The following is a 14993-nucleotide window of genomic DNA, read 5'->3' on the forward strand; positions in this document are numbered from 1 at the left end:
GGATGGATTGAAGGATGAAGGAATGTAGCACAGGGAGAAGGCAGATGCCAGCCCGGGGGAAGGACAGAAGATGAACCACCTCTCTCACTCTAAGACTCCATCTCTTTTTTTTTCAGGCTGCTGATGTGCAAAAATGTGCAGGAGCAGCTGTCAACCCCTCAGATCCCCCGGAGCCAGCGGAGTGCCACAGGCCTTGTCCTGAATGGGGCCACTCGGAGAGACAGGGATGACCGGGACTTGAACGGAAAGCAGCTGGATATGAATGAGCTGGAGAGGTTATTCCCAGCATCCCCATCCCAGGAGCAGCAGGAGAAGGGAATAACGGTAAGTGCATCAGCATGGGAGCACACCTGGCTGTGCATGTGAGCTGTCACTGTCACTGTCACTGCATTGTCCCCTTCTCTCTCTCTCCAGTCGGCTCACAGCCTGTCAGCCCCCCACGATGAAACCCAGATCTCCACACTCCCTCTGGATGAGTTCAGCATCATTGAGGAGCAGCCAGACCCCCTCCCAAAAAACCCCCATGCCAGCAGTCCTGCTGCTCCAGCTCCCAACCACAGTTCTGCCAATGAAGGATAAAACTGCCAAGACTCAAAGCCTCTTGTAGGAGTTACCAGAAACCAAACCCACGGCTGGTGATGTCTTTACGAGTTGTCAATCTCAGGTCAATTGAAGATTTCTACGGTCTGATTGTTATTTTTTTGTTTTGCTTTATTTTTATATATATATATAAATATATATATATATATATATGTATACAGCCTTTTGGAAACTCTGTGAAGTTTATCTTTCTGACCTCTCTTGAGCCTCTCAATGTGTTTCTTCTGATGATGGCTGTCTGGAGACTGGTCACGATGGATTTTCCCCACAGCTGCTATGTAACAGACTCCTTGGCAGAGTTTGGCAAACTCTCCAGTCTCTGACAGACTGGGGTTACAGTGGAGCCCCCATCTCTTGGCATCCCAGACTTTTTCCTGATCAGCAGCTTTAGGACTACTTTTTGGATCTATTTTTTATTTCCAGAAGACTGGATTTGGAAAAATCCTTCTAACTTGACTCCAAAAATTGAGCCTAGGAAGGCTGTTCTCCGTGGAGTTGATGATTTTGTACACTTTTGCTATTTCTCAGGATACTTTTTTTGCTGATTGACTCTAAATAATATGAAAAAAAAGGAAAAAAAAAAAAGAGTGTGTGTGTGTCAAAGGATGCCTGAGGGCTACTGAAAGACTTGGACAGAAAACCCGAGTGAACTCAGAACCTACCTCAACCGGAATGAATGTCTTCTGGGAAGCAGAAATACCTGTGTCTTCCTTCGTGTTCAAACAAACAAGTAGCATAGCACTTGGTCAGTACAAGCATGGTCCTACCTCAGCAGTCACGCTCTGTACCCGCCACCTTGGTGGCTTCCTTGTTGTCGTTCCCATGTAAAGCACTTCCAAACCTTTGAAAGCAATGTTCTACCTCAAGTGTGAGAGAAACTCGTGTGTGTGTGCGTGTGTGTGTACGTATCCTCCCCTCTCCCTCAATTCCTGCCTCTCCCACCCAGCCCCACATGAAGCACGATGCTTCACTGGTGTTATGAGCTTTACTTTTGGGGGCTCCAGTGTGATTTTGTGTGGCGGAGATTTGCGTTGTGGTTTTTTACTTTAAAGACTATTGGGGCTGTCACAGATAAGCAGTGTGATGCCCTGTGGCTCCCTGGCACCACTGCCTTCCAGGGCTGATTTGGGCACTGGTCCATCCTAGGTTTGAAGGGATGGGGTACTCAGATTCCAGTGCTGGGGCTAAGCACCCTCCTGCCACATCAGTGTGCTGCTCCCCAAGGCTGATTCCCAGCAGGATGATCTATGGCATGTGCTGGCACAAGCAGCACAACACACCCTTGGGAGGTGGGAACCTGGACATCACTGTCTTGTCCCAAAGCCCACCCTGCTATCAGGAGCACCCATGGGGAAACCCCAATAGAGCACTTCCCCAGTAGAGCACTTGAGATGCTACTGAGCTGCCCCCAGCTCCTCCAGCGCCATTCCAGCCACACACAGAACGTCTAAAGGATGAGTGGAGCCAAAAAAGGCTCAGCTCCTTGGAAGGGACAAGGCAAGGAAGATGCTGGGGGCTGCCAGAGCTGCCCCTTCCCCATGCCCATGGTGGGCAGAGGAGCTCCTGACACCAAAGAGAGGGTTTGCCCCCTCCAGAGATCAACCACCAACCTGACACTGTGGAGGTTGGGTTGTCCTGGCATGGTGCAGCCTTGTGAGTCAGTGTGTGACCAGCATCGCCCATGGGTGAGACGGGGGCACACACGGGGGACGGGGACACCAGGTGCCAGCTGGTGACAGAGGGCAGCCCTTTCCCTGCTGTGTGAGGTGGTTAAATCCAGGCAAATGCAAAGGTTTGATCTCTTTGTGTAGGTGGCGGTAAATCAAACGTTGCTGTATTTGCAAGGACAGTGAACAGAATCAGGAAAGGAAATTAGTTTAAGTTTTTTAAAAGTATGAATTGTATTTTTTTAAATGGTACCAGTGGGAGAGTCCCTTGTGTCAAAAACACCCCCATCACCTGCCCAGCTGGCAATGGGATGCAACCAGTGGCTGTGTAAATAGTACAGTATCCAGGAGGCTGAGCAAATGCCTCTTCCCTGAGCTGAGTCCTGGTGCTGGGCAGGGTTACCTGGGAGCAGGACTCTGTCCTCATCCAGCTTGGCCCAAGAGAAGATGTAATGGCACCAACCTCAAGAGCAAGGAGCTGTTCAGGCTCGGTGTTCCTAGCCCTCTTCCAATAAAATTCGTCCTCCTGTAGACAGCATGCAGAACAGAAAAGATGCAAAGGGTTACATTTTGGCATTTAACACCCCCAAACAGCCTTTCCCCACCCCACCAAAGAGGCTAAATGGGCTGTCAGACGATCCTTGCTCACACCTGTGAGGCTGGACCTGGAGACAGCCTGGGGAGGGACTGTGGGGGGACAGCGCTGTGTGAGACCAAGGGCACAGCCCACCCCACCACAGCAGCCAGGGGATGCCGGGGTTAGGGCAAGGCAGGAGGGAGGAGAAGACACCAAACAGCTCAAGTTATAACCTCGTATCAAAGACAACCCGATCCTCTCCTGCCATCCTGCTCCCACTCCAGCCCAGTTTTTCTTTTTATTGTTTTTTTCATGTGTGTAACGCCGCCGTTCACATTGAATAAGTACCGTTGCCAAAGTGAACACAGAACCTAGAGTAGTGTTCAGCTCAGACTTCCTGGAGCTGTGAACATGCTATTAATTTAATATCATATTATTGTGATATTGTAATAGTAACAAGTATTTGTCACTACTTCCTTTTATTAAAGGGAAATTCTGTGCCATTTGACTAGTTGGAATACAATAGTTTGTCAAGAATAGAGTTTTTTCTTTTGTTGTTTTTAATTATGCAGAAACATGGTGGCTTAAACCAATGCAGATTCTGTGTTGGTTTGAGATGGTTGAAGATGGATGTAAATCTTTAAAGACTATTTTTTAGATGTTTAGCTCTTTTTTGGTGTTTCTTTTCTGCTCTTATCAATTCGTACCATTGGGACCAAACACAGACAGTTGTGGCAGCTCAGTCCCTGAAGGGATGAGGCTGAAGTCTGGTGATCCATGAGGATCCATGGTCTTCCCTAAATTATCTAAGTCCACCAAACTGGGCAAAAAAACCCACTCAAAATTACATATTGGCTTTGTGCCTCTGGCTGCCACTAAGCTGGAAAAGCAACACGTAACAGCCCCGCTCGCTGCACTGCAGTGCTTGAACAGGGCTGGAGGCAAAACTGTCCCAACCCAAAACTTGGAAAAACATCACCTAGCGAATGTCTGGCCCTTAATCTGTGAAATGAGGAGGAAAAAAGAATTAAAACAAGAGCTTGTGTTTGGTTTTAGCATGGGGGACAGCCTGTTCATCCAAACTGCTGCCCTGGTTTTGAAGGAAACTGATAGAATTTTATTCTGTGTTCAGGGCACAGTTGTACTCAAGTAGACAAGCTGTACTCGGGTAGACACATTGTATTTGGGTGCATGTGGGACACCAGGTCCCTGTGTGTGGCAGATGGGCTGTGCCACAGGAAAGGGGTCAAGACATTGTTTGATGTCCCCAGACCAGAGGCTGAGGCAGCCAGACAGTCCCAGGGTGGTTCCCAGGGCCTTTCACCATCAGCACCCACCTGCAGCCAAGGGCAGCACTCCCTTCACACTCCTTTACACACCACAATATTTAAGGAACAGCTTGCCAGGTTTCTTACTCCTTTTTTTTCCCCCAACTTTTTCCTGATGGGAGGAATCAGTTCTACCCAGAGATACAGCCACTGGATGATGGGCAGGTGTTGGATCCAGTGCATACTGCTGGAAACTGCCTGTGTTTGGGGTAGGAATCTGATCCTACAGTATTTTTAAAATAATTACACTAATTCAACCTGTTGCCTTTTCTCAGCTGATCCCAAAAACCCTCTTATTTTCTGGCTGTGGTGAGATGAAATTATAGGAAGGAATAAATATCCAAAAGCTGATTTTTTTTTTTAATTTTTTTATTTTTGGTAACCCATAATGGGCACAACCTATTCTTGGAGATCTCAAGTTAACCAGAGATGGCTGCTTCCTCAGGGATAGTATCCACATTGTCTTTAGTTGAACAGGGAATAGTTTTATGCTGTGACAGGGTATTTTCACACTGTTGGATTCAGGTATTTATTTGTCTATCATTATCTTTCTTCTTCCTCGTTTTGTAAAGGGGCTGATACATTTAAGTGCTGGACCAGTTTGGGAATTTTAAAGCTTCCACCCAAAATTATACCAAGGGACTGTAGGTTTTAAATTGGCAATAAGAGGAGAGAAGCTACGAAGTGTTGTTGCCTCTGGATAGTGAAGGGAAGAGTTTTGCTGCCTGCAGGGGTGTTCCTCTGGGATAACCATCCCATGGCATTTCAGGGGGGATCAGTGCAGTGTCTGAGCCCCCTCTGACAGCACTTAAGTCTGGGAAAATTGCTTAAAAAAAAGGAAATTAAAAGCTTATGAAAACAAAGGGGGGGAGCTCCTCACTTCATCTGTGCAAACAGTGTGTGGAAATCTATCCGTCCCTGTGCGCGCCAGAGCAGGCAGGTTACAGATCCCATCGAGCAACTTGATGCCGGCTCATTTATTTCCCTCACCCGCCAAATTAAAAAAAGGGAAAGGAAAAGGAAGGTGCCTGGGCTGGAGCTGCGGGCAGGGAGATGGGGAGAAGCACCAGCACCCCCAGGTGAAAGCGCTGCTGGCACAGGGCCATGGCACTGAAACCCCTGGAACACTGGGAATCAGGGAAATGGCTCCAGGCTTACTCCAAAGGCAGAGCCTGGGCTTCGGCATCGTGTGGGAAGAAGGGACGGGGCCGGTGCAAAGCCCAGCAAGTTGGGGACAAGTCTGATTTCACGGGGCTTTGGATCAGGGTCTAGACTTAAAAAGCAAAGAGGGATTTGTACTTTGATCCTATTTCCATCATTTAAACTTGCAATATCTTTACGTTTGTAAGAAAGTCATAATAAAACCAATGCTAAACCTTTGTCCCAGTCCTTTTTGGGAGTCAACTGTTAGCAGTAATACTAAAAACTCAAATTGCAAAGCACTTTTCTACTGTTTATTTTCTACCTTTCTTACTTTGAACTGTCGTGATATTGAAATCCCACTGATCCCACGATTGTTAGCTCTGTATTAAAAAAAAATAATAAAACCCAGGTTTTTTGTAGTTTGCTCTGTTTAGATTTTAGCCTGTGGCTACTTGTACAAGGAAAATAAAACTAGAATAAATGAGCCTGTGTGGAGTTTTTCTTTTCATATGCAGGGCTGTGGTGTGGGTATTGTTCAGGGCAACTGGGGGCATCGCCACTTCAGAGGTGATGAATCTGGATCCTCTCAAAGAGCAGCTTCCAAAATTTAGCATTTAAGGGCTGAGGGGTTTTTTATTTTGATGCTTTGCTCATAAACTCCAGCCAAGCCATCAGCAGAGTCCTTCTGGGGACTCTTTGGGAGCTGGGTGAGATGAGACCTCTAGGGTCACAGTGTGACACCTGTGCTTAGAAGTGCAAATCAATTTCCAATTAATCTTGGCTCTTGCTCAGCTATTGCTGCAGTTGCTTTTCCCATTGCCTGCAGTGCTAGGTGAGGGTGGGGAGGCCCTGACACAATTGCCCAGAGAAGCTGTGGCTGGCCCATCCCTGAAGTATCCAAGGACAGGTTGGATGGGGCTTGGAGCACCCTGGGATAGAGGAAGGTGTCCCTGCCCATGGCAGGAGGTGGGAACAGAATGATTATTAAGGTCCCTTCCAATCCAAACCATTCTGGGATTCTAAGATGCATCCTTGCCCCAAAATGGGCTGTGAACATGAGCCACCCTCCTGCCCCTGTCCTGTGTGTGCTGCTGCTGCCCTCGATGCCAAAGGACTGGCAAAGTAGAGGCTGTGGGGAATGAAGGAGCGAGAGTGAGCCCAGCAACTCAATAAGCAGGTGAGTGAAAAGTTGCTTCAAACAACTCCCCAAAGCTCTTGGAACAGTTAAATTGCAGCATGGATTGTCTAAATATATACTTCATAATAAATACCAGCATAAAAACTGATTTTATTTCCCAGTGGCAACGCAAGAGGTGAAAAAAAGATCAGAGTGGGCTCACTCGGGGGATTTTCATGTAAGTTCAGTGAAATCTGGTACTGCAGATAGCAGCTGCAGAATCAAGGTATTGTATAGAGCTTGTGGCTTTCATTAAAAAGGACTTTCCCTGCCTTCACGGCAATAAAAAAAAGGTTTGACAATATTAATCTGAAGTCTTAGAAACTAAGGAAATAAAAAACCCGAAGCAATACGTTTAAATCACTTTGATTTTGGGCTGTTGGAAATATTAAGAGGCCTCAAAAAAACCCTACTTGAGTGCTCAAAACTCATCTTTAGTAGAAGCAATCTCCTTTTGACCACATGCATTCAAATTTCTGCTGGAAACGTCTCAAATCAACTCTTCAGCTACAGAAACGCTAAAAAAAAATTAAGTTGGGGGTTTTCACTCCAAACACTGCGTTCCTGCCTCAGATTTCACTGGAGATGTTACTGCTAATGTCCTAGTTATAACCCTGCCAACACAGGAGAATTTATAATATCCCATAAAGCCCTAACTATCGGAAAGGTCATTTTGGCATTAATACCACTCGGGCATCACTGCTTCATTTGCTGACACTTTTACAGAGGCATGCTTGATTCCAGCACGGCTGCTGTAAAACCTTTACAGCAATGGCCTAAGCCTCCAAATATCATCTTAAAAATCGAGAGCTGGAACATCCTCATCAGCAGGTGCAGGCGGCTTGGAAAGGGTCTGCTCTCTCTCAGTGTGGGGTTCCCCAAAATCCAGGGTGAGCACCCCAACCCCACTGCTCCAGGAGGGATTTATTCCTCAGATCTTACCTCCAGCCCTGTTATTCCCAGCACCTTCAGACCCCACCAGTGCTCGCTGTCTTGGCTAAATTAAAAGTCTCCTAATTTCATGCAAAATTACCAACCCCTCGCCTTGCCCAGAAAGCCATTTCCTTAGCGCTAAAATAGCTAAATTAGTCTTGCTTGGCCTCGTAAAGGAGCTTGTCTTGTTTATTGAGCGATAAATATAAAGGTACAGTAACTAAATTCATCAGTCCCTAAACGCAGCCGTTGGGAATGGCCATTTCCACCATCCAATCTACGGCTGCATGAATATTTCAGAGTCCTTTTTCCCTTGGGTGCTCGCCTTATCTCTGGAGCCTGGATATTATTTTCTGCTTTTCAGCTTTTTGGATGTATTGGAGGAAATGTCATTATTTGGACCTGGGTGGATTACAGTTGACTTTCCTAAGCCAATTTATATTGGCAAGCTGCTGTTTTTAAAAACCCCTATAAATCACTCCCATGAATTTTAATAATATAACGTGGTTTCAAACATGCTCCCTTAATACATGACACACTATTACAGCCGGCAATCGCTCCTCGGGTTGTGAACTCCGTTTTACCGTCACCTTCAGCGAGCGCCGCGGGGGACGAGCGATGCCTCGGCCACAATCATGGAAATACCCATTCCTGCCCCAAATACCTTGTCATTGCAGTGATTGCAACTTAACAGTGAGACCTTAGAGATGCTGGCGCAGAAAATCATGGGGGCTATTTGCTGATAATTCCCTAAAAAAAGATAAAAGATCCCCACCCAGAGTGCAGCCCCAGGCTGGGATTTGTGGCTCCAGCTGGTCCATAAACTCCCACATGCCAGGAGACAAGGCTATGCCTCCTCATCACCTATGGACTTATTCTGATGAGTTCTGTCCTCCTTTTGTGCAAATTACATTCATTTTTTTCCCATCCCCATTGCAACAACTCCATGGTGTCTGCCAGCTCTCAAGGGATGTCTATCAGTGGAGAGTGGTCTACTGGCCAGAAGAAAAAGGGCTAAGAGGGATAAGGAATAAAAGCCAGGGCAAAGGAGGGACCTTGGGAGACCTTTGCTAAGGAACATGCGTGGATCATATGGAGGAACCGATGATGGGGTTTGGTGCTCCACTGGTGGCACTGGTGATGCGCCCACTGGAGCCTTGTTCACGTTGCTTGGTGTTAGTTGTACAGAACAAAACATAAGAATATTCCAACCCTGGAAGTGTTCAAGGCCAGCTTGGAGCAGTGGAAGGTCTTTGGTCTAGTGGAAGGTGTCCCTGCCTGCGGCAGGGGGTTGGAACTGGATGGTCTTTAAGGTCTCTCCCAACCCAAACTAGTCTGTGATTCGGTGAATATAATAAGAACATCTGCAAGAAAGAGGATCTTTAAGAGATGGACTATTTGCAGGCAGGGAAAAAAATAATGAGCCAGACTTTGCTTTTTGGCTTCCAAAAGCAGTGAGGGTTCCCCAGCACAGGATGCAGCAGGATGGGGGTAAAGGGGGTGCAAGGGCCTCCTCAGACCTTGCCACTGCCTGCTCGGATGCTGCCAGCATCACTGAGACCCAAAGCAATCCCTGGTTTAATATTCTTGGGAGAAAAAATAAAAATCCCGTTTGTTCAGGGAGCAAACAGGCTTTTCAAAGGCTTTAGCTCTGATGATTTCCCCTGAAATGTTGTCACGTTCATCATTAATCTATTTTTTCCCTTTTCTGTAACTTAACCTGCAACAAGCCGACATTGTTAAGTGCTTGATTTTCCAAGAATAAATTACAGTTTCATAAATGGTATTTTGCTTCACTGCTCAATTTGCAAGTGAAATGATGCCAATTGCTTTGTTCACAGGATTTTATCTAGCACAAACAATACCATCCTCGAGATTTATTTATTTTTTAACCCTCAAGTTATTTTCAGAGCCTATATAACAGGAATACATGGAAAAGTACATGACAGCCCATATGTTTTGGCATTATCGACTAACCATGAGCAGATACAAGGGCCCACATGCCTATAAAACATCGATCCAGGAATAAGATGTCACACACAGAGTGAGACACTGCCCAAAGAGAAAATAATCCCTTAGATCAAAAATATTTACAGTTGCCCCATGCTGGGCTAGAGTGCCCTGAGTGACTTTTTATATGCATGATTTATGATTTGGGCCTGGGAAATCAGCTCCCCCCAGCTTCTCCCAAGGACCACCAAGTTGCCTCCTGGACCAACAGATCCCCAGTGGGGTCTCCAGAACATGGAGTACCTCAGTCCTGTTGAAAATATGGGTTCACACCAGCTTAATTTTTTTTATATGACAAAATTATGAGAAATAGGAATAAAATGAAAGCACCTTGGAGCTATTTACATTTTTTAAATGCAGAGGAATTCTCCCGGCTGGGGACACCAGCTCTGCCCAGGGACAGCCAGGCCACACAGGCTGGGACACGTCAGCATTGAACCCAGTAAAACCTTTCATCAAGGGAAGGAAAAGAGAGAAAAAGTCCCTGCATGGAAAATATTAATGCTACAAGATTTCATTAACAGCTATGGCTTCTGCTAGGACTTTTTAAATCGTGTTTTTAGGGGAGACCTTCGTAGAAAAGCCTTCATTTGGGAAAATTTTGGTGTAAGACAAAAAATGACTGGAAATAGTTGTATTAGGGATGGAAACCTGGTGCTTGAGGTGTTTATGCTCTTTAATAAATTGGGATGAATTTGTGGAGAGCCTGGATCTTCATCCTTTAACTGATCCACCCCACTGGAGCTGGCTGGTTCCTGGTTTTCCTGCAGTTGATAAATCATTTAACTAACACCACAGAGCTCTGAATCTGCAGGTGATGTGGGCAGTAGAGGCAGAGTCTGCATTTCTAACAGAGAAACTGAGGCACAGAGAGAATATTTGTCTTCCCCTTTAGATATGAAAATGTGTTTGCTCTCATCCCTCCTCTGCTTCTCACCCCACTTCCCTCATCCCCCTGGATGAGACACTGGGAAAAGTTTTTGCTATTCCCTTGCAAATGGATGCTTCAAGACAGTCCCAGACCTTCAGAGGTTTTGGCACTGAACAAAGATAAATTTCTGGTAACAAACCACATCACAAAACAGAATTGTCACATTTTGGGCGACCCCAAGAGGCAACATGGAAATCCCAGCGAAATGAAACATTCTCAGCCAGACAAAGTGTGTCCCAGTGTCCCTGTTGAGGCCATCATTAGATTGTTACAACATGGAAAATCAAAATAAAACTGAGTTTAAAAGAAGTGAGGGCTTGCCCACTGCAGGTACTGTGTGAATGTGTCCCTTCACGGCTTCCCCACACACAGAGCTGCTGGCCATGAGCTGCGGGCTCAGGGGCTGGGCTGCTAATGGCTTTAAGCGGCGCTAATTGATCCGTGCAGTCACTGTAATTACGGAGCGGGATATGGTGGCAAAACACGGGCAGAGCATTAACTGCTGCGAAGGGAAAAATCCAAATCACGGGTGAATCGATCTTCAGGCAGCCGGCACTGACAGCCCCGGCCCTCAGCGCTGAGGATTTTCCAATGCGCTGAGGTTTTCTGCAGGAACGTGCTGATTTCAGGAATATTTGATGGGAAGAAGGGTGGCTGTTAGCTCTTTTAATCTATTTCTTTGCATTTTGCCTTCATGCCCAGGCTGAGCCACTGCGGGTTTGCCCCTGCTGCGCTGAGCAGCCCCTAATCCAAAGGTGCCCAACAGAAAGCACTGGGTATCTTTGCAATTAATTACCCTTAATGACAACCTCCAGCAGCACTAGCGCAGGGCATTACATGAGCCACCATGAGGAGCTGCTCTGTGTGTGCAACAGGGACCCACTCCCATCCTTTTCCTAATGCAACTTATTGATTATTCTAATTAAAACATGCGTTAGTAGGTATTTCTGATGGTGAGGGGTTGTGTGGGGCCGAGGGGAGAGGGAGCAGCCCCCAGTTCCTGCCTGCAGACATGGGCTCCCAGCAAGTGCCTGAGGATGGAAAGTGGAATGAACAGGGGAAGGAGAGAGGGCTTGGTCTGGGGACAGTGCTGGGAAGTGACACGGTGTAGGAAGACGACATTGTTTTGCAGTAATCTCCCAACCTTTGTTAATACTGCTGTCACAGCGCCAACGGGCTGCGTTAATTAAAATGAATGGTACATGACAGAGCAATAATTCCATTATTTCTCCATGCTCGCACCATCCTGTGTTTCATCCTCAAGGAGCAGGGGAGGGAGAGCAGGGGGCAGGGTGCCAGGACCGGTGTCCCTGAGCAGCTGAAGGTCCCTGACCTGCTGCCTCCTGTCAGGGCCTGGTGCCCACAGCAGCAAGGTGCTCAGGGCTCCATGGCTGCCGGTCCCCTCCTCACCCTGCACTGCTGCCACAGCAAATCCCTGTCCCTGCAGCTGGGAGGGTCCACATGCCCCATCCATCCAGGGACACCCTGAGAGCAAGGAGGCCCCTGGAGCCACAAAGAGCATCCAGTACAGGGACAAACCCTTCCCTCCCACAATCAGCAGCCACAAGCATCAGACAGGCACGGACTGATGGTGAATCAAGGGTTTTGCTAAAATGCCTCTTCTTCAGAGACTGTTCTCCCGCCTCCCACACCTCTCCCTGCCTCTGTCCAACAGCATTCCCAAAAGACTAAACACCTTTGGTTTCCATGGCAGCCTGATTTTCAATGAGCATCCTTCAAGTCTTAACCGGAAAGAAAGTGTTTCATTAATGCATACAGGACACACTGGCATCTCCCCGGGGCGACAGTATCCTTCCCCCAAAACTAACACCTTCTGCCCATAGATTTTTTTTTTTTTATTTTAGTGGATTGGTGGACTGATGGAGCCATGGGAAGGGGCTGGCCAGCTCTGCCACTGACTCACGGAGCTTGCTTAGAGAGGGACTTGGGCTGCTTTTGCTTGGGGGAAATTAAAGAAATAAGGTGATGCTGAGCATCGGGAGGTGGCACGAGGAGCTTCCCTCCAGAAAGGCTGCCTCCCCTCCAACCCATTGGAGGGGGACATTGGCACCTCCCCAGCTGTCCCCTTCTGAGCTGTCCCGGATACCAAACTTCTGGTTTTAGTTTGCCTATTTCCATCCAGACTCTGCTTCTGTCTCCTGTTTAACACAATCTGAGCAGTTTGCACACTCACAATTTGCCATTTCTTTTGGGTTTAACCCCATTTAGTGGCTCTGTCAGGCAGATGGTGCCCAGAGCTGGAGAATAGGAAACTAAGGAACTAATGATCTGAAGCAGGGCACTTCAGTCCTGCAGGATGTCATAAGAAAGGGTCAAAGGACATTCCCTCCAGCCCAGGGGTACCAGTGCAGGGCAAAGCAGGATGTGTTTGCTATGTGATGTCCAAATAAAGTAACCGTTAAGCAGAACAAGTGAAATTTTTTAGCAGAGGATGCCTGGGGGAGGATGTGGAGGATGCACTGAGGCAAAGCAACCCAACCTTCACTAGCCTGGAACCTTTCAAAGGTTTTTAAGAGACCCCAGGTCACGGCACAGCCTCGGCCCTGGCTTTTCCCAGCGCAGGGGATAATTGCCGTCCAGCCGTGACGTACCCTTTCGCTGACCCCGCCGGGGTCCCAGCCACCCTCCAGGATCTGGCAAGGACAGATATACGGCTGGACCTCAGGGGGCTCCTAAAAGCAGGTCACACCAAAACAATACAGCTTTGTCAGAGGCAAAGGGGGAACGAAGCCGCAGTCAGCCCCAACTGCTGCCGCAGGATTTACTGCCCACAGATGGCATGGTGGTCGTGGATGATGCACCAAGCATCGCCCTGGGGCAGCCAGGGAAAAGAGAGCTGGGAAAGTGCCCCCACACTTGGTTTGGTTTCTGTTTTGTATGTGCAGCATCATCTTCAGCTGCAGCAAAGGCTGCTCTCTGGAGATCAGGATTTGGGAAGTCTCAGGTGGGTCCAATGCCTGGCTGAGGTTCCCTGCTTGGACTCATTCCCCCTTCAGTGTCTAGTTCAGAGTTTGGAGAGCTGATCTGAGCTGCAGAGCAGGGTTTGCCCCCAGGAAGGTTGCTCTGCCTTTTACACCACCCTACCATGGGAAGAGCCTGCCCATGTGGACTAAGGCATCTCAGAGATACCTGGACCTCAGTCCTCCATGGCTGAAAGGAAAGCAGGATGCTGCCATGCCAGAAGCATGTATTTATCCATCATATTTATCCAAGAGCTTAGGAAGGAGCTAAAGGGACATGATAGAGCCTGTCCATGCACCAAAGGTTTGTCAAAGAGCACCAAAGGTAAGTGCAGACAAAGATGCTACAAAGGATACAGTTGAGATAAAAGGTACTATTTCTTAGAATATCATCTAATAAAGTTAAATTAAGCATATAATAACTGTCCATCTTAGCACCTCCCTCTCAACTTCTTTTGAGAGGACGCATCTCATTAAGACTGAAAATCTTCAGACACACTAAAAAAACCCTACCCAATATATTTTGCCTTGCCCAGTGCTAATAAAGCCTTCTGCATTACATGGGGCTTTTTAATAGAGAAAAGCAACTTTTCCTAATCACAGCCAAATTTCAGAGCAGCCTTGCAGTTCTTTGACTATCCTTGCTACACCAGTCTGATGCATTTCCACAGCACAGGGCAGCCCATTGAGCCCTCACAGCAAAGCCTCTGGCACTTCCATGAGGCAGCCCTCTGCCAGGAGAGAAAACCCATTAGAGCTCCCAAGAGCAGATACACGTTGGAAGCCAGCAACATCATTAAATGAATATTCATAAATTATTTTGCTACATAAACAATATTAATATCACACCTTCCACCTTCAAAAGCCTATTGCAGGCAGGGACTCATTAAGACTCCAGCTAAGACCACTTGCAGACTTTCAGTTACATGGAAACTCAGAGACTTTATTAAACATGAGCAATATATTTATTTTAATAGAGTACAAAGCCTGGATTTGGCCACCCTAAAACACCACTCAGAGCACCGAATCTCCAAATAACCCGATCAAACAAGGCTAATGTGTGCAATATATCTTGGGTGAGTAATATACAGCCACATTTCCTGCTCCATTTACCCAGTTTTAACTACACCTGACCTACTCTTATCCTAATAGAAAACGGCTGCTCTTCTCATTGCCCGTCCTCCACACATGTTTTTCTGATAATGACCAAAACTAAATCACTTCCCTTTCTCCTAAGTGCTGGGCACCAGCTGTCTTGTGACATTAAACTACAACAAGTCCTTTTGCAGGACCTCCAGGTTAGTTCCTGGGGCCCTGGTCCTCTGTTCCTGTGTCCTGTCTCCTGTCTCCATCCGGGCATCGGAAATAAGGCATTAGGTGAAGTGCTGGGTCCTGCACTTGGGTTACAACAACCCCATGTGACATGACAGCTTGGGAAGAATGGCTGAAATGCTGCCTGGTGGGAAAGGACCCGGGGGTGCTGGCTGACAGCACACATGAGCCAGAGTGTGTCCAGTGGGCAAGAAGGCCAATGGCATCTGGCCCATATCAGCAATAATGTGGCCAGCAGGACCAGGGCAGTGACTGTCCCCCTGTACTGGGCACTGCTGAGGCACCTCTGATCCTGGGGTCAGTTCTGGGCCCCT

The 14993-nt window shown here is 47.4% G+C and overlaps 1 protein-coding gene and 1 long non-coding RNA gene across 2 annotated transcripts in view; one reads left to right on the forward strand and one right to left on the reverse strand.

Annotated features, from left to right (window-relative positions):
• Nucleotides 1–5800, forward strand: part of IGDCC3 (immunoglobulin superfamily DCC subclass member 3) — a 101144-nt gene extending 95344 nt beyond the window's left edge. Inside the window, exons 13-14 of the mRNA XM_054642357.2 lie at nucleotides 117–324; nucleotides 415–5800. Of these exons, the coding sequence (XP_054498332.2) occupies nucleotides 117–324; nucleotides 415–579 (373 nt within the window). The 3' untranslated portion in view covers nucleotides 580–5800. The remainder of the gene's footprint in view (nucleotides 1–116; nucleotides 325–414) is intronic.
• LOC143695181 (uncharacterized) overlaps nucleotides 2709–14993 on the reverse strand; it is a 28073-nt gene continuing 15788 nt past the window's right edge. The window contains exon 3 of the long non-coding RNA XR_013184181.1: nucleotides 2709–2793. This is a non-coding gene — a long non-coding RNA (uncharacterized LOC143695181). The remainder of the gene's footprint in view (nucleotides 2794–14993) is intronic.

Source organism: Agelaius phoeniceus, chromosome 13, assembly GCF_051311805.1.
Source record: "Agelaius phoeniceus isolate bAgePho1 chromosome 13, bAgePho1.hap1, whole genome shotgun sequence".
Lineage (NCBI taxonomy): Eukaryota > Metazoa > Chordata > Aves > Passeriformes > Icteridae > Agelaius > Agelaius phoeniceus.